Source organism: Oryctolagus cuniculus, chromosome 13 (genome assembly GCF_964237555.1).
Source record: "Oryctolagus cuniculus chromosome 13, mOryCun1.1, whole genome shotgun sequence".
In the NCBI taxonomy this organism is placed as follows: domain Eukaryota; kingdom Metazoa; phylum Chordata; class Mammalia; order Lagomorpha; family Leporidae; genus Oryctolagus; species Oryctolagus cuniculus.
In genome coordinates, this window is record NC_091444.1 from 96,681,287 (window position 1) to 96,701,235 (window position 19,949).

Genomic DNA, 19,949 nt, shown 5'->3' on the forward strand with positions numbered 1-19,949 from the left:
CAGACCCTCAGGCAGCAACACACACTCTACACTCTGACAAGGCTGGTCTGAAGACCAAAGAAGGACACTTGTCAAAGCATTTTTTGGAGGCAGTTAAGATAGCACATACAACATATGACCTTTAGACTTGTTATGAAGTCATGCAGGTTTCAGGAGTATCACAGTTGAGCAGTAACTTTAAATCTTCATTTTCAACTCTCAGAACTAAACATTCACCATCCTTCACATTCCTGGACAGGCGCCAAATTACTAGCAAGCTTACGGAAAAGGGCCTCCCCATCAGTCTTTGTACAACACTATCACAATGGTCATCAGAATTAGGGACAGCAGCTCTCTACAAATGACACATCTCAGAGCTGCTTTCCATTCATTTCAAAGACTGGTGCTACCCATGCTCCACTGGGTCGGGCTAAGACGCTCTTCTCTTCTAAGGCATGCATCTTAAAAAAGCCTGGTCCTAGATCCAGCAGACTTTGTGCTTGGCTTTTGCTGGTCTGGACTGATAGACAAATATCAATAAACCCAAATTAAATGATAAAACATGTATGTTGTATCAGCACATTTCTCCAGATCATATCCCTTCAAGGTTCTTCCACACACAGCTTACGGACATGTTGATTAACGTGCACAGTGAAGTTCAGATCTGTGTTTTTACTTACTGCACGAACAGTTAAATGAGTACTTACAGCCCTCTGAAACTATCCTCACTCTGTCACCTCACAGATTTTCTTCTTTTTAACAGAGAAAAGAAGGTAGAAGGAGATGCAAGGTGTTTTCAATTTTGCCTGAGTGCCGTCCAATCTTTTCACAGACTTGCCAAGTTACACAGGACCGTCCAGCCCCTGGCCCACAAAATTAAATCCATAGCAGGCCAATTTTTAAGTTGATAATTCTGTATGACCTGCGCATGATGCTAGAAATATCCAAATGGCCCTCAGTAGGTAAAAGGGTCCCTATCCCTTAACAATTTTTCAGTTGGCCCCTCATGTCAAGCAAAGGAAACACTCCAAATCAGAACGCCAATATGCATCACTTCAAAGGAACAAAAGTAACAAACACTTCAACACCCCTAATTTCCAATTACAACAGGGTTATTTGTCCTGACGACTGACTTTTTCAATTTTGTGAGAAATTACAAATGAGAAAATCAGTGTGGAAATCAGAGGAGTCTTCTTCAGACGTGGGCGACCACTGGGGAAAGTACATCTCTGGAAGTCGGTAGTTCTCTGCTAAAAGGTTTGGTTTTACATGTAAGTTCTCAATAAACAGGAACAGAATCACCTCGGAAGGTTAGGGCCCTCGCCTCTATCTGATGACCCTAGGGACCCATGAAAAGTTCAACGTGAGACTCTGAAGAAACAGAGTAAACCTCCAAAAAAATTGTAAAAGATGGCACAAGGCAAGGCAGAGTACAGAGTGGAGTAAGAACAAAACCAGAGAGAGCTGAGACTGTTCAGACAGGGTCTCGGAATGCCACGCTCCCCATCTGTCACAGCCTCCAGGCCTCCCACACGACACACCACATAAACACCCCTTCAGAGAGCTGCAGCTTATTCAAAGTTTGTTCCATCAGATGCTTCAAAGTACACATGTACCTGAATGTAACACAAATGTAGCAATGCGAGTCCAAGCTTCATACTGAAGGTGCTGGTTGGGTAGCACTCCCCTGTGCCCAGAGAGCCCTCAGATCCACCACACTGCCCAGCACCTTTTTACGGTGTAACAACAGTAATGTTCCCTCCCTTCTACTTCACCATAGCTCCTGCAGGAACGAAATCTTGCTTTATTTGCCTCGGTCAGCCCTAGTGCAAGAATTGGAACTGGCACCAGAATGACACCAACATAGATTCGTTGACTGGACACCTGGTTCTGCTACACAGGCATGGGCACCTATCTATGCATGCTCCATTTCTTAATCTCTTTTGAATACATTTTAAACTTACTTTTCCAGTTGACATCTCTGTGACTTTAGGCCTCTAACCAATTCTGCAACACACACAACTGTGTCATCCACTGTATATCCTGTTTGAATAGGTAAAACTGCTTTCCCTCCTTTTATGCTTGTAATTATGAACTGATGTGTATTTCCAGTTACTGCCAGAAGGGGGAAGGAAACTGCAAAAGTACTTGTTACTACAACGTATTAAAGACTGAACCTAGAATAGCATCGCAACTATTCTAAGGATCCTTTTAAAATACCCCAAAGAACATAAACCAAAGTTTCTTTGTGAGCTATTTTTCTTTGTGATACACAATACAATCTAAAAAGATGTTGATAAAAACAGCACTTTTATCATTAACTTCCTAGGGTTCTGACGGTGTGTAACACTGAGCAGGACACTAAAGCTCAGTCTGCTTTCTACCCTCTGCAGTGGTGCTCCACAGGAGACGTGGAACACGTTTTGAAGGAAAGCAAACGACACAGTAAGTGTAGCAGAGAAAACAAGGCAGCCAGGCCCAGTCTGCTCCTGCTCCGTGGCTTCCTATGATTTGCATTTCAAGTTACTTTACATACACATAGTGAGTATCTTTAGGCATGTATCCTTTCAGAACCTTTTCCATGTATTTATAAATGTACATAAATTTGCTTTACAACAAAGATATTAACTTTCGCAACTCATCTCATTAAGCTGAAAAAATATTCGCACTATACAGACAAAACATTAGTGCATTTTTAAACCTTTGACAGATTTTGAAAAAGGGACCTCCACATGAGCATTACCACCTTGCACGTTCCCACCAACTGTTTCTCCACATCCAAACAGTAACTGTCACTAACCATGAGGCAAAACAGCAGCTCACGTTTTAACCTTAGTTTTCATTATGTATTGGCAATCTTATCCTTGCAATGCTTTTATGCTGGTACAACGTACCAGACAAAATGTTCCACTCTAAGTGTACAATGCAGGGACGTCAGTCTTGTGCACTGACCACCACCATACAACTCCAGAACCTGTCCATCTTCCCAAACACTGCCCACTACGTGGTTAACTCCTCACTCACACTCCCCGCCAGCTCCTGTACCCACTATTCTGTCTCTACAGGAATTTACCCACTCGAGGCGTGGCATCTACACGCAATCATACCCATATTTATCCTTGTGTTGCTGCCTTGTTCCTCAAGGCTCATCCATGCTGTGGTATGGTATCAGAGCTCCATTTCTTTTATGGTGGCTAAGGCTGCACATACAAGTATCACACTGTTCATCTTCTCATATCCAATGGCGATGGACGCTGGGATTGTTTCTATCTAGTATCTGTTGTCAATAATTGCTACCAACAGTGGTGTCTCTGCCTTTATCCCGGAGCAAAACTGCTGGATGCCATAGGTAATCCTCTCTTAATTCTTTGAGAAACTGCCAAACTGTGTTCCACAGGGGCTCTATCATAAGCAATGCACGGGGTTCCAATTTCTCTACATCCTAAAACAAACAAATTGCTCTTTATTTCTACTTTAAAAAAACCACAACTACTCATACTAATGAGCATGACAGGCACGGAATTGTGGTTCTGATTTGCATTTCCCTGGTGATTAATGATGCTGACCATCTTCTCATGTGTCCACTGGCCACTAGAATATGTTCTCTGGAGAAGTATCACTTAGGTAAAGTCTGCCCACATTTGAACTGGGCTTTCTGTTGTTACTGTTAGACTCCTTTATATATTCTAGATATTAACCCTGTATCACATTTATGATTTATAAATATTTTCTCACTCTAGGGTTGCCTCTTCTTGACTGTATCCCTTGACACACAGAGGTTAATACTGGTGAATTCAAATTTATTTTTCCTTTAGTTGCCTGTGCTTTTGGTGTCATATTCAAGAAATCACTGATAAAAAGTAACATCACGAAGATAAGCCTCCTATAGTTTTTTCGATTTTCTTTGACCCAATGTTCTGTATAAATTCTTAACATATCTTATCAAAATACTACAAATATTTTCTCCCAAAATTTGTCTGTCAGTTTACTGTATCTCTGTTATAAAGAAATCTTAGATGTCTTACTTGGTCAAATTTATCAACTTTTTAAAAGGCAAATGCATTTTAGGTCTTAAGAAGGTCTTCCTGGGGCCGGCTCTGTGGCACAGGGGTAAAGCCACTGCCTGCTGTGCTGGCATCCCAATTAGGTGCCAGATCAAGTCCCGATACTCCATTTCTGACCCAGCTCTCTGCTATGGCCTGGGACAGCAGCAGCAGATGGCCCCTAGTGCTTGGGCCCCTGCACCCACGTAGGAGACCTGGAGGAAGCTCCAGACTTCTGGCTTCACATCAGCCAGCTCCAGTCAGTGTGGCCAACTGGGGAGTGAACCAGAAGACTTTTCTCTCTCTTTCAAGTAAATAAATCATAAATTTAAAAAAAGGTTTTCTTTAATTAGCTTCAAATAATACCCAATGTTTTCTACAGTTTTTTTGTGTCATAGTTGTTTCTCTTGCATGCCTGTTCAAAATGCCACCTCTAAGAAGTTGATCAAATACTATTTAGTTTAACTTACCAAGATTAAATTCCTCCACAAATATATACTCAGTTATTTAACAAATTGGAGTAATTTTATGGCCAGTCTAATTTTTCATGATATTCAGTATTCCTAAAAGTCATTTTAAAGCAAAGCATCTGAGGACTGAAGGGAATCCACTACAGCCAATTAATGAACTTCTACGGCTAATAACTTCACACATAATGAAGACTTCAGTTCATTCAAATTTCATGTAGTTGACATGTACCATGAACACACATGAGAACTTTATTCTAAGTGACTCACACATCAAATTACTGCATGACACAAGATCTCCAGCCCGCCATGAGGAAGTGAGCCATGCTGTTTAGACAGGCTAAGCCTCTGAGACCTAAACCTCAGGTCACTGAACAGGTCTGCTTCAGTGGCTATTTTGTTTCACTTTCAAACTTATGTATGCCACTAAATCCTAACTCTAAAATACTAAATGAGAAAACTGCTTTTTATGTTCATTAAATTCTTCTAGGGGCAGGCATTTGGCACAGCAGTTAAGACACTATCTGGGACAACTTCAGCCCACACTGGAGTGCTAGGTTTGAGTCCTGGCTCTAAGCTCCAGTCCAGCTTCCTGCTTATGTGCACCCTGGGAGGTAGCAGGTGATGGCTCAAGTAGTTGGGCCTGCCACTCACATGAGAGAACTGGATGGAGTTCTGGGCGCCTAGTTTTGACCTGGTACAGTTCCGGCTGTTGTAGGCTTTTCAAATAAATAAAACATGTTTTTAAAAAATGTGTAATTCTGACACTTATTTGGCCATAGCAAGAAACAAGGACCCACACATCCCCTGCTTACTGTCATTTCACAAATCCAGAGGGTCGAGAGTTAAGCCAGTTAGAAGGGTCATGAAGGCAGCTGATAAAAATCAGTTTTATGCTCTCTAAGGTAACAACTTCTCTATTACTTTGGTATATGGTTGCCAAACAAAGTGATCTCTCTTACCCCTAGATGCTCAAATGTTAACCCTCACAAACAGGCCTCAATGGGGACAACCTGAACCCTTCTTTTTACCCTAACACCAGCATTGTTCTCTACATTAAGCTGATGTTAAGTGCCCAGCTGAGATGTTTTAGATACACAACACATATATTCATTGTTTTTCTCCAAATACACCTTTTAAAAAGATTTATTTATTTATTTGAAAGTCAGAGTTACACGCGGAGAGGAGAGCAGAGGGGAGGGGAGGGGAGGGGAGAGAGACTGACTTCCATCTGCTGGTTCGCTCCCCAACTGGCTGCAACAGCTTGAGCCAAAGTGGGTGCAGGAGCCCAAGGACTTGGACCATCTTCCACTGCTTTCCCAGGCTATAGCAGAGAGCTGGATCAGAATGGAGCAGCTGGGACTTGAACCGGTGCCCATAGGGGTGCCGGCACTGCAGGTGGCAGCTTTAACCGCAACACCACAGTGCCGGCCCCCCAAATACATTTTTAAAACCAGGACCTATGCAGGAGCTTCTCCAATCCTCCTCAATACATCCATTACTACTCACACAGATGTTTATCCATCCACAACAAACAGATGCCACTTATTATCAGTCAAGTACTAGGGACAGAGCTATGGCTAAGACAGATTCCGCTCTTGTGTTATTTAATAAAACATAATTATCAATAAATAAAACATTATTTAATAAAACATGCTACCACTAGATACAGCTTAACTACACTTAAAGCCAAGTGACCAATCTGATCTGAATTATCACCCTTTAACATGAATTATTCGTGGGGGAAAACCCCTGTAAAGATGAGAAGTCAGGGCTGGTGCTGTGGCACAGCAGGTAAAGCTACTGCCTGCGATGCTAGCATCCCAAATGGGCACCAGTTCGTGTCCCGGCTGCTCCATTTCTGATCCAGTTCCCTGCTGACGGGAAAAGCAGAAGATGGCCCAAGTGCCTGGGCCCCTGCCCCCATGTGGGAGAGCAGGAGTTCTTAGCTCCAGCCATTGCAGCCATCTGGGGAGTGAATCATTGGATGGAAGCTCGCTCTCTGTAACTCTTTCAAATAAACAAATCTTAAAAAAAAGGCCGGCGCCGCGGCTCACTAGGCTAATCCTCCGCCTAGCAGCGCCGGCACACCGGCTTCTAGTCCCGGTTGGGGCACCGGATTCTGTCCCGGTTGCCCCTCTTCCAGGCCAGCTCTCTGCTGTGGCCAGGGAGTGCAGTGGAGGATGGCCCAGGTGCTTGGGCCCTGCACCCCATGGGAGACCAGGAAAAGCACCTGGCTCCTGGCTCCTGCCATCGGATCAGCGCGGTGCGCCGGCCGCAGCACGCCTCTGCAGCAGCCATTGGAGGGTGAACCAACGGCAAAGGAAGACCTTTCTCTCTGTCTCTCTCTCTCACTGTCCACTCTGCCTGTCACAAAAAAAAAAAAAAAAAAAAATCTTAAAAAAAAAAAATAGGACGGCGCTGCAGCTCAACAGGCTAATCCTCCGCCTGTGGCGCCTGCACACCAGGTTCTAGTCCCGGTTGGGGCGCTGGATTCTGTCACAGTTGCCCCTCCTCCAGGCCAGCTCTCTGCTGTGGCCCGGGAGTGCAGTGGAGGATGGCCCAAGTCCTTGGGCCCTGCACCAGCATGGGAGACCAGGAGGAAGTACCTGGCTCCTGGCTTCAGATCAGCACGGTGCGCAGGTCCCAGTGGCCATTGGAGGGTGAACCAACGGTAAAGGAAGACCTTTCTCTCTCTCTCTCTCTCACTGTCCACTCTGCCTGTCCAAAAACAAAAACAAAAAAACCCAGAAAACAGGAAGCTCAACATGAGTAACATGGATATCTTCACTGAGGAAAAAAAATTTTAGTGTAATGAACATTGCATAAATTTAGAGTAACTAGAACAATCTGAAAGTATCAAAACTGTTAAGACATCTTCTTTAAGGAAGTAAAATCGTCTGATTTATATACACAAGGAAAGTACTTGGAAAGACTATACAATTTCCCCTATAAAACAGGCAGCTCCAAGTTTATCAAATTTCTTCCTCTAAGTTTAAAATTACCATACATAAAATTCTGTATATAGTATCTGTGATTAGCAAATACACTTTGTACAATTTACACTTGAGTCACCTCCAATTTGTTCGCAATTTTAAATTACCGAAGTCTTAACTGATAATTTGTTATCTTTCATTACATATGGTTTTGGGGAAAGAACATGGATTTTGGAGAAGCCACCTGAAATACTCTAACATGTGTTTGAACTGTTCAGGCCTCTCATTTCTATGGTAAGAGACAGTCTCTTCCCTTCTAGTGTTGTTTCAAGGAACACACTAAGTATACGTAAAATAATTAGCACCAACTCTGGTTCACAGTCATTTTTAACTAAGGTTGTCGGAAATGCTAACTCAAGCATGGGGGATGAGGGGAGAGGAGGTGAGCACAGTACAAAATGCAGTAAAACACAATGTCGAACCTAAACATAACTGTCTGAAAAAACTAAAATAGTGTGATAAGCACTAAAATAGACAAAGGGCCAAGTGCTTGGGAAACAGACTGGGAGAGGTTAACTGACAGTTAAGAACCTGAAGGATGTGAGATTTGGACTTTCAAGAAAGAATACTGAGTTCAGCAGGACAGGAACAGACATGTCCTTCCATCTAGCGAACACAAGGAACATGAATGAACGTTACCACGTCCAGAAACACACACGCCTGCAACAGAGCAATTGTAGGGAATGTGGAGTGGAATGACTGGAGATCAAACTAGGGAGACACACGGCTTACTTAGGAGTCTAGACTTTATCCTCTGCGTAATGGCAAACCAGTACAAGCCTTTAAGCAAGAAAGCAACAGAGTCCAATCTCACTTTAGGATGGTGGTGCTGCAGTGAGTGACCGGACCGGGCAGGAAGGACAGGGAGATCATCAGAAGCCTGCTTCAAGAGAGATGACCTGAGTTTAATAATGGAAGTAGTAGTAACAATAGAAAGAGTACACACAAATGAAATACAGCAAAGAGTGCAAAGATTGTCAAAAGGTGGCAGAAATGTGCCTGGCCTTGAGAATACCAGAGAACAAGTTGACGGTTAATTCTGTCAGTTACTGAGAATCTAATACATTGTGGGAAAGGGAGAAATTTGGGACACTCTGTATCCGAGGAAATTTAACAAATACAGCATGCAGAAGGGAATAAAACCAAAGATAATGATAAAAAGAGGGAGGACACGTTAAGCAAGACAAAGTATGGTGCTGCCATTTAAGGAGAAGAGACTAGAACAAGGAGCCTGCAGGACAGTACTATCACAGAAGCCCAGGGGAGCTGTGAAGTGTTAGGTGAACAAATGGGAACCTGAATAAAGACTTCAGAAGGTCTCAAGGTTTTTAACTTTGGAGTTCTTCTAAATAAAGTAAGTTTTTCTGTGATCAGATAAACAAAATTATAGGAAATGAAAAAAAATCAAACCATCCTTTGGAAAAAAATAAATTAACTGTTGCAGGAATTCAGATTTCATCAAGAATTTTATCTGCATATGGATTTGTCCAACAGGGTAAATCTGATGAGAACCTATCAATTTTGGTACAAAGAACCTATCAATTTTGGTACAAAGGACTTTAACATTTGAAACAAGCATTAATCTGTTTAACTGTATACTGTATAGTAAAAATATTAGTTTAGTACTCTGAAACACACTGTAGTACAAAGGAAAATCAAATAGCACACACAAGAGAAAACCAGAGGCAAAAGTAAAGCAGCTATGTGAATCCTTCATCAACAGTCCAAAACAACTTGTCAAGCAATTAACTGCGCTTAAAAACTCAAACTCTTCATCTCCTAAACTCACGGGACATTTCAAAAATTCCTCAACACTTACTAATGGTCTGCCAACTGGTCTAACCATGAAAATTTGTCTTTTAACTTCCTTATTTAAAAAATATATATATATATGGTGAGGTAAAAGTCAGAGTCAATGGTTCATGCAAATATAGTTCTTATCACACTGCTTCCACCTCCCAAGTAGTTGTTGTCACACTTCTTTTTTGAATATGCTATGGTTATTAACACAGAGTTGGCTAAACATAATTTGTATTGCAATGTTTCACTTCAGACTTACAATCAAATTCAGACATTAGTTAACTTGAGACTCATGACTCAGTTTTCTAACTCACAAAATGAAACCAATGAGTTCATGTTGTACAAAAACAAGTTTTGTCTCTGTTCATATTAAATTTTAATTAAGAGAATCAATTTCTAGACTATCAAGACAACTACCACAAGAGTATTTTACATAAATACAAAGGGACAGTTATTGGACTTTGACAAGTTACTTAAACCACTTTGGTTATAAATTAAGCACTTGATGTCAGTGTCAAAGGAAAAAACGGTTCTGAGGCTTGATAATAAATTACAAGAAAAGGCAAAGTACTGCTAACTCTAGACCTAAATATATGCAGTAACAGTCTAGAAAACTTAAAAAAACTTATCGATAAGAGTCTTAAGCCAAAGGAAATAATGTACTACAGCAGAAACTAGTTCACGCGCAGCATCTAGTAGTAACGACATACCTTTTCTTTCTGTTTTCTGTGCAGGGACAGAAGATGTGGGTGTAGGCAGTTTTGACAAAGTAGATGCTCCATTAGCATCAAATGATTTCTTTGGCTGGTGATCAGACTGCAGCGTAAATGGACTAGAAGGAAGAGCGCCTGGGGCAGCAGCTGGATGAACCACTGGCTTGATGGGGTGCTGTACTGGCGCAGAACTACTGTGAGTGTCTGCTCTTGGCAGTCTGTAGTCTCTGTCATTGTGTCTGCTTGTCTGAGACAGAATATTCTGTGGGAGCAAACTACTGGCATCACTGGAACGCTTGTCTTCCACTTTAGTTCACAGTTCGAAAAAGATGTTGGAATGACAGAAAGGGGAAGAAAAAAGATTACGTTAGAATCCTGTCTTTAACATCAGCTGATTCAGCAACATTCTTGTTCTTATGTATCTTTCAATAAAACTGCAAGCCCAGTTAGTTTCTGCAGTTTTACCATGGGTATATAAATATCCAAATAGTAAAAGAAGAGTTTTTACTCAACTATAAATATCTATGCTCAAATTTCCAGTGGGCTATTCATTCCTTAGGATTCTTCAGAACCACACTGTTGTTCAAACAAAACATTAAAAAGAAAATCAGTATTTAGAGTTACAACATTTCACTCAAATTTTTAATGTTATAAAACAGAAAAAGTGTTTTTCTGTAACATATGGACCATAAATTCAAATTAAATTATCCACAGTGGTTCAACTGCAAAGAAATATCGACTTTATTAGCCTGCTTCCTCTAAATGCTATGGTACTAAACAGCGGCTCTAAAGTAGTTTATGCCAGAATGTAAATGGCCTCATGTAAGATGACTGAGCACACCATCTAGTATGTAAACCAATTCAGCTTTCTTAATACTAACAAACACCAGAGTAACAAAATCATGTTACTTTCAGATAATGCTATCTGAAAATAGAAATCCTACAAACTGGTATCACCGATTACATTAAAACAGATCCTCTCTCAATCTAAAACCAAAAAAATTTTAAATTCAGAAATAGGCACTGGAAAGTCTAAGCTCTATCCATAAATTGATGGGAAGCACTGTTTCCACAAAACAACATGACAAAAGGAAAATCTGGACAATCACGTTCACTAAGTTTATATTTACCAAAAAAAGTCTCTACCCTGAACTCCAAAATGCCCATCAGTAACTGGAATTAAAGTAACCAAGGAAACACTAACATTCCAGTATATGATGCTCCACCACTCCCATTCACTACTGCTTTTTCCAATTCAAAGACCAGTATAGCAAAGAAAGCCACACACTCAAACTGCAAGTCAATTTTAAATCTGTCAGTACACAACCACTGTGTCATAACACAATAAAAGGCACTGGGATAGTCAAAAATGCCAATCACATCAAAACCCAAGGTCTTTTAACAGTGACAATATATAAAATTAGTAGACTCAGGTATCCCAGCCTGTAACGCCATTGCATCATAAACTATCAACCTCCATGGACATAAAATACTCAGTTTTATTCCAGAGTTTTTATTACAATAGAAACCTTCTGTTTGAATAGGAATAATATCACCCTCAGTCCTACCACTTTACTACCTAGAACTTTTCATTTTCTTGACTAAGAAAATTACATTTCCAGTTCATATGCTATAGTCAAATGTATTAAATATACTCAAGATGAACATTAAAAATCATACTTGTACTATTTCTAAGTGTTAAAAAGCAGTGTGGGGGGGCATTAGAGGATCCAAGGAAGCCACTGCCACACAGCCTGCTATCATAACTCTAAACACAAGGCACTGAGGTAGCTAATTGTGTGTAAACAGCCCCCTGGGAATACGCTGCTAGCACCTAGCAAGTACACGCAGGGTGTTGGGTTCAACAACATACACCAAGACAGCTTCCCACAACCAAGACCTGCCAGACTTAAAAATGCCACCAATGCTAAGAGAAACCCCAACAAGGTTTCTCGAAACACACAGCTTTCACTCTAACAAGCCACAGTTTAGAGATGGAAACATTCTACTCATAAACTTTTCAATGTCAAGTTGTACTAACATATCCTTCAAAACTTAATGTATCTTCCCAAGCCTTCCCCCTCTTAGCCATCACACTTCTGTGGGTAGTCACCAACAGGTTTTCAGCCTCACCCCATGGATTGGACATAAAGGAAAACTGCCAACATTTTTTGATAGGCAAACTCAAACACTTAAATGGCTTACTGACCATTACTACCACAGCAACTACAGCTCACTTGATCACTAAAAAGGAAAAAGCAATGATACAAAGTGAAGTCCCTTCTCAACCATTTTAAAATGCCAAGGAAAAAAGGTGTTAGAGCAGAATTTCATTTCAACATGGCCACAGACCCACTAAACCCTCATTTGCTTAGGAATCAGCTTAAGTGTGCAGGTAAGAACCACAATTTCATTTATAGCAGAAAAGGATGAAAACTATCCACATGTCCACGGATAAAGAAGGTACATCAAAACAATGCAATACTGGGCAGACAAGAGAGCAAATATGCAATTACAAATGCACATAAAAACACAGCCCTGAAATATTACTGGGGGAAAAACAGCTCAAAGCCAGTAATATACAATTCCATTTTTGGTATAAAAGCTACATACGTAATTTCAACACAAAATTTATATGCACAAACAAAAAAGGGATAATTCCCAAAATGTTACTATGTCTTAGGGTTTAAAAAAAAACCTTACCTGTCCTCTAATTTTTTTTAAATAAAAATGCCTTCCTTTGCAATCATGACGAAGGGGCTGGTGTTGTAGCACAGCAGGTTAAACCACTGCCTGTGACACCAGCATCTCAGATCAGAGAGCCAACTCAAATCCTGGCTCCTCCACTTCCCATTCAGCTCTCTCCTAATGCACCTGGGAAAGCAGTGGTATACAAATGCTTGGGCCCCTGCCACCCTCATGAGACCTGGATGAAGCTCCTGGCTTTGGCCTGGCCCAGACACTGCAGCCATTTGGGAATGAATCGGTGGATGGAAGATCTCTCTCTCTTGCTATAACTCTGCCTTTCAAATCTTTTTTAAAAGGTCATAAAGAAAAAAGCAATAAAACTACTGAGTCTAAGAAACAGATGCATACAGATAAACAATTTAAAAACATAAAAATAGTTATTTTAACTTTCTGTCAGATCTTGCTAATTTCTCCCTTCATTTATTATACCCAAAGGGAAAGAGGTTATTTTCAAAAAAAGGTATTAGGCTCTGCTCTTTCTCCTCTTTGGGATCCTCACCCACTAAATAAAGAAGCTTGGCCCAATCCAGTACTGCACAACTTCAGGATCTAGCCAGCAGGACAAGACACCTGCTGTGCCAACACATCTACTTACTTAAAAAAAAGAGGGGGGGTGTTTTTCATCTCAATAATCCTCTATGTATGTACCCCCTCAGTTTGATCAGAATGCCCGGAAGCTGGGTGCTACTCATTTACTTCAAAAGGAAAGCCTCCTGTGCAGATCCCGATGATCCTGTGCAGTGACGAAGACTTCAGTGTGGGGCCTCTGTCACTCAGTGTGGGAGAGCTGACTCAGAGTGCCTAGCCCCAGGCTTCGGCAATGCCCAGTGCAGGCTGAGGACACTCAGGGAGAAACCAGCAGATGGAAGCATTCTCTGTCTCTCAAACAAGGGGGTGTGAGGAGGTGTGCTGTCTTGATTTTGTTTGCCAAAAGTCAATTACTTAATATGAAACCCAAGTCTTCTGTCACAAAATAGTGTTCTTTAATTTCCAGTTACCTTAAATCAATGTTTTCTAAAAACTGAGTATAATTTCATTAATAAATTTAAAATTTTAATGTTCCTAGGAGAACATTTCAAACAGTCATCCAGAACTATGTTTTATCTTAAGTAATTTTCCCCCAAATAATCAGCATTCCTTCCTAAAATCAAAACACACCCCGGGGGGTGGAGCCAAGATGGCGGAATAGTGAGGGCGTGCACCAATAGTCCGGGAAAATTTAGTTTAATAAAAGGGGAGTTATGGTAGCTTCAGAAAAAGGATCAGGAAAAAATTGCAGAGGAAACTCTTCTGGATCTAGTGGCTGTGACTCGGAGGACCTACTGGGAGAACAAGGTCGCCCACCGTGCAGAAGCCGAGCTGCGGGAGCCGCAGGGTCTGCAAGCCAGTGCAGGAAGGGGAGTAGATGTCACACAGACACCAGCGGGGAGAGTTGGGATGCCCAGGGCTCCGAGTCCACACATCGGCGCTGGAAGGGTAGGTGAGTTCAATAACCCGAGACATTGGCGGGGAAAAGGCGGTCAGAATCTAGAGGGCAGCGGGAAAGTGCACCAGACTGACTACAGGAGAGAAGGAAAAAGGTGGGAGGTTTCTCTCTCCGCCAACCTTGCAAAGGTTGCAAGGCTGCAAGGCTTGCAAGAGTTTGCAAGAGTTTGCAAGAGACAAAGAGCAGGCCCCCTCTCTGCATTTACATAACAACAGGGGAGGGCTAAGGAACTGAGTCACTACAATTCAGTAGCCTAGGCAACCCAGTGGGAGTCCAGAAGAGAAACAGAGCCTGAACAGACTCTTTGGGTAGAAGCCAGAGATCGGAAGCTAAATACCATCAATTCTGCACAGCTGTGCGGTGCGGTATTACTTACCTCCTGAATAAATAAAATAAATAAATAAAAAGAGAGAGATTTACCATGCATAACCTGAGGGTGTCACCTTTGCACACCCGTAACCAGGAAGAACCAAGCAGAGCTCTCAGGCCACACCTATCTTAAGCCTCCAAGGCTCCTCCAACAGCAGGCAGTCCACTTAACACAGACATAGTATAAAATAAAAAAAAAATTAAAAAAAAATGCACAGTGACGAAAGAAGAATTAACTATGCCAAGCAACAAACACAGAAATCGAAAGAACAAGATCAATGATGACACTATGATGCCTCCAAATAAACAAAACACCCCAAGCCAAGATTATGAAGATGATGAGATAGAAGAAATGCAAGATACGGATTTCAAAAAAATTATGATAAGAATATTTAGAAGTTTTCAAAAGCAAATCCTTGAACTACAGAAATCCTTATTGGACAGGATTGAAAATCTCTCTCGTGAAAATGAAATTTCAAGGAAGAATCAAAATGAAACGCAGAAACTAGTAGAACAGGAAAGTGTGATAGTGAAGAGAAATCAAAATGAAATGAAGAGCTCAATAGATCAAATGACAAACACATTAGAAAGCCTTAAAAACAGAATGGGTGAAGCAGAAGAGAGAATATCGGGCTTAGAAGATAGAGCACAGGAAAACATACAGTCAAACCAAAGAAAAGAAGAGGAAATTAGAAATCTAAAAAATATTGTTGGGAATCTACAGGATACTATTAAAAAACCAACATTCAAGTTCTAGGAGTTCCTGAAGGCATGGAGAGAGAGAAAGGATTAGAAGGCCTTTTTAGTGAGATACTAGCAGAGAACTTTCCAGGTTTGGAGAAGGACAGAGACATCCTAGTACAGGAAACTCATAGAACCCCCAATAAACCTGACCAAAAGAGATCCTCACCATGACACGTGGTAATTAAACTTACCACAGTGAAACATAAAGAAAAGATCCTAAAATGTGCAAGAGAGAAACGTCAGATTACTCTCAGAGGATCTCCAATTAGACTCACAGCAGACTTCTCATCAGAAACACTACAGGCTAGGAGGGAATGGCGAGACATAGCACAGGTGCTAAGAGAGAAAAATTGCCAGCCCAGAATATTATATCCTGCTAAGCTCTCATTTGTGAATGAAGGTGAAATAAAAACCTTTCATAGCAAACAGAAATTGAAAGACTTTGCCGCCACTCGTCTGGCCCTGCAAAAGATACTTAAAGATGTGCTACACTCAGAAACACAGAAACACGGCCATCAATATGAAAGAAGGTAAAGGAAGAAAACCTATCAGTAAAAGAGCATGGGAAGCTCAAAGCATATACTAGAAAATATCTCCGGGAAAATGGCAGGGCAAAGTCACTACGTATCAATAGTCACATTGAACATTAATGGTCTTAACTCTTCAGTTAAAAGACACCGATTGGCTGATTGGCTCAAGGAACACAACCCAACTATTTGTTGCCTACAAGAAACACATCTCTCTAACAAAGAGGCATGCAGACTGAAAGTGAAAGGTTGGAAAAAGATATTCCATGCCAACAAAAACCAAAAAAAGCAGGTGTAGCCATATTAATATCAGACAAAATAAACTTTAATACAAAAACTGTTAAGAGAGACAAAGAGGGACACTATATAATGATTAAGGGTTCAATTCAACATGAAGATGTAACTATTATCAATGTATATGCACCTAATTACAGGGCACCAGTCTATTTAAAAGATATGTTAAGGGACTTAAAGGGAGATTTAGATTCCAATACAATAGTACTGGGGGACTTCAATACTCCACTCTCATAAATAGACAGATCATCCGGACAGAAGATCAACAAGGAAACAGCAGATTTAATTGACACTATTGCCCAAATGGATCTAACAGATATCTACAGAACTTTCAATCATACATCTAAAGACTTCACATTCTTCTCAGCAGCGCATGGAACCTTCTCTAGGATTGATCACATACTAGGCCATAAAGCAAGTCTCAGCAAATTTAAAAGAATTAGAATCATACATGCAGCTTCTCAGACCACAGAGGAATGAAGCTGGAAATTAGCAATTCAGGAAACCCTAGAAAGTATGCAAACACATGGAGACTGAACAAATGCTCCTGAATGAACACTGGGTCATTCAAGAAATCAAAAGAGAAATCAAAAACTTTCTGAAAGTAAATGAGGATAACAACACAACATATCAAAACTTATGGGATACAGCAAAAGCAGTATTGAGAGGCAAATTTATAGCAATAGGTGCCTATATCAAGAAATTGGAAAGGTACCAAATAAATGAGCTTTCAGCGCATCTCAAGGACCTAGAAAAACTGCAGCAAACCAAACACAAATCTAGTGGGAGAAGAGAAATAATTAAAATCAGAGAAGAAATTAACAGGATTGAATCCAAAAAAAAAAAATACAAAAAATCAGCCAAGCAAGAAGCTGGTTTTTTGAAAAAATAAACAAAATTGACACCCCATTGGCCCAACTAACTAAAAAAAGAAGAGAAAAGACCCAGATCAATAAAATCAGAGATGAAAAAGGAAACGTAACAACAGATACCACAGAAATAAAAAGAATCATCAGAAATTACTACAAGGACTTGTATGCCAGCAAACAGGAAAATCTATCAGAAATGGATAGATTCCTGGACACATGCAATCTACCTAAATTGAACCATGAAGACATAGAAAACCTAAATAGACCCATAACTGAAACAGAAATTGAAATAGTAATAAAGGCCCTCCCAACAAAGAAAAGCCCAGGACCAGATGGATTCACTGCTGAATTCTATCTGACATTTAAAGAAGAACTAATCCCATTTCTTCTCAAACTATTCAGAACAATCAAAAAGAGGGAATCCTCCCAAATTCTTTCTATGAAGCCAGCATCACCTTAATCCCTAAGCCAGAGAAAGATGCAGCACTGAAAGAAAATTATAGACCAATATCCCTGATGAACATAGATGCAAAAATCCTCAATAAAATTCTGGCCAATAGAATACAACAACACATCAGAAAAATCATCCACCCAGACCAAGTGGGATTTATCCCTGGTATGCAGGGATGGTTCAACATTCGCAAATCAATCAATGTGATTCACCACATTAACAGACTGCGAAGAAAAACCATATGATTATCTCAATAGATGCAGAGAAAGCATTCGATAAAATTCAACACCCTTTCATGATGAAAACTCTAAGCAAATTGGGTATAGAAGGAGCATTCCTCAACATAATCAAAGAAATTTATGAAAAACCCACGGCCAGCATCCTATTGAATGGGGAAAAGTTGGAAGCATTTCCACTGAGATCTGGTACCAGACAGGGATGCCCACTCTCACCACTGCTATTTAACATAGTTCTGGAGGTTCTAGCCAGAGCCATCAAACAAGAAAAAGAAATTAAAGGAATACAAATTGAGAAGGAAGAAGTCAAACTATCCCTCTTTGCAGACGATATGATTCTTTACTTAGAGGATCCAAAGAACTCTACTAAGAGACTATTGGAACTCATAGAGGAGTTTGGCAAAGTGGCAGGATATAAAATCAACGCACAAAAATCAACAGCCTTTGTATACACAAGCAATGCCACGGCTGAGAAAGAACTGCTAAGATCAATCCCATTCACAATAGCTACAAAAACAATCAAATACCTTGGAATCAACTTAACCAAGGACGTTAAAGATCTCTACGATGAGAATTACAAAATCTTAAAGAAATAGAAGAGGATACCAAAAAATGGAAAAATCTTCCATGCTCATGGATTGGAAGAATCAACATCATCAAAATGTCCATTCTCCCAAAAGCAATTTATAGATTCAATGCAATCCCAATCAGGATACCGAAGACCTTCTTCTCAGATCTAGAAAAAATGATGCTGAAATTCATATGGAGGCACAAGAGACCTCGAATAGCTAAAGCAATCCTGTACAACAAAAACAAAGCCGGAGGCATCTCAATACCAGATTTCAGGACATACTACAGGGCAGTTGTAATCAAAACAGCATGGTACTGCTACAGAAACAGAACAGATGGATAGACCAATGGAACAGAATTGAAACACCAGAAATCAACCCAAACATCTACAGCCAACTTATATTTGATCAAGGATCTAAAACCAATTCCTGGAGCAAGGACAGTCTATTCAATAAATGGTGCTGGGAAAATTGGATTTCCACGTGCAGAAGCTTGAAGCAAGACCTTACACCTTACACAAAAATCCACTCAACATGGATTAAAGACCTAAATCTATGACCTGACACCATCAACTTATTAGAGAACATTGGAGAAACCTTTCAAGATAGTGGCACAGGCAAAGAGTTTCTAGAAAAGACCCGGGAGGCACAGGCAGTCAAAGCCAAAATCAACTATTGGGATTGCATCAAATTGAGAAGTTTCTGTACTGCAAAAGAAACAGTCAGGAGAGTGAAGAGACAACCGACACAATGGGAAAAAATATTTGCAAACTATGCAACAGATAAAGGGTTAATAACCAGAATCTACAAAGAGATCAAGAAACTCCACAACAACAAAACAAACAACCCACTTAAGAGATGGGCCAAGGACCTCAATAGACATTTTTCAAAAGAGGAAATCCAAATGGCCAACAGGCACATGAAAAAATGTTCAAGATCACTAGCAATCACGGAAATGCAAATCAAAACCACAATGAGGTTTCACCTCACCCCGGTTAGAATGGCTCACATACAGAAATCTACCAACAACAGATGCTGGCGAAGATGTGAGGAAAAAGGGACACTAACCCACTGTTGGTGGGAATGCAAACTGATCAAGCCACTATGGAAGTCAGTCTGCAGATTCCTCAGAAACCTGAAGATAACTCTACTGTTCGACTCAGCCATCCCACGCCTTGGAATTTACCCAAAGGAATTTAAATTGGCAAACAAAAAAGCAGTCTGCACATTAATGTTTATTGCAGCGCAATTCACAATAGCCAAGACCTGGAACCAACCTAAATGCCCATCAACGGTAGACTGGATAAAGAAATTATGGGATATGTACTCTTCAGAATACTATACCGCAGTAAGAAACAACGAAATCCAGTCATTAGCAACAAATTGAGGAATCTGGAACACATCCTGCTGAGTGAAATAAGCCAGTCCCAAAGGGACAAATACCATATGTTCTCCCTGATCGGTGACAACTGACTGAACACCAAAAAGGAAACCTGTTGAAGTGAAATCGACACTATGAGAAACGGTGACTTGATCAGCATAGCCCTGACTATTTATGAACAACTTAATACATTATCCCTCTTAGTAGTTTTTTTTTTTTTGTCTGTTCTACTTAATGTGACTGGTTTAATTCTGTAATTAATACACAGTTATTCTTA

General features: G+C 40.5%; 1 protein-coding gene across 1 annotated transcript in view; it reads right to left on the reverse strand.

The window, feature by feature from the left end:
• Positions 1-19,949, reverse strand: part of LOC103346970 (WW domain-containing adapter protein with coiled-coil-like) — a gene marked incomplete at its 5' end in the record, with an annotated part of 34,915 nt that overhangs the window by 4,620 nt on the left and 10,346 nt on the right. Inside the window, one exon of the mRNA XM_070055998.1 lies at positions 9,996-10,304. Coding sequence (XP_069912099.1) covers positions 9,996-10,304 — 309 coding nt within the window. The remainder of the gene's footprint in view (positions 1-9,995; positions 10,305-19,949) is intronic.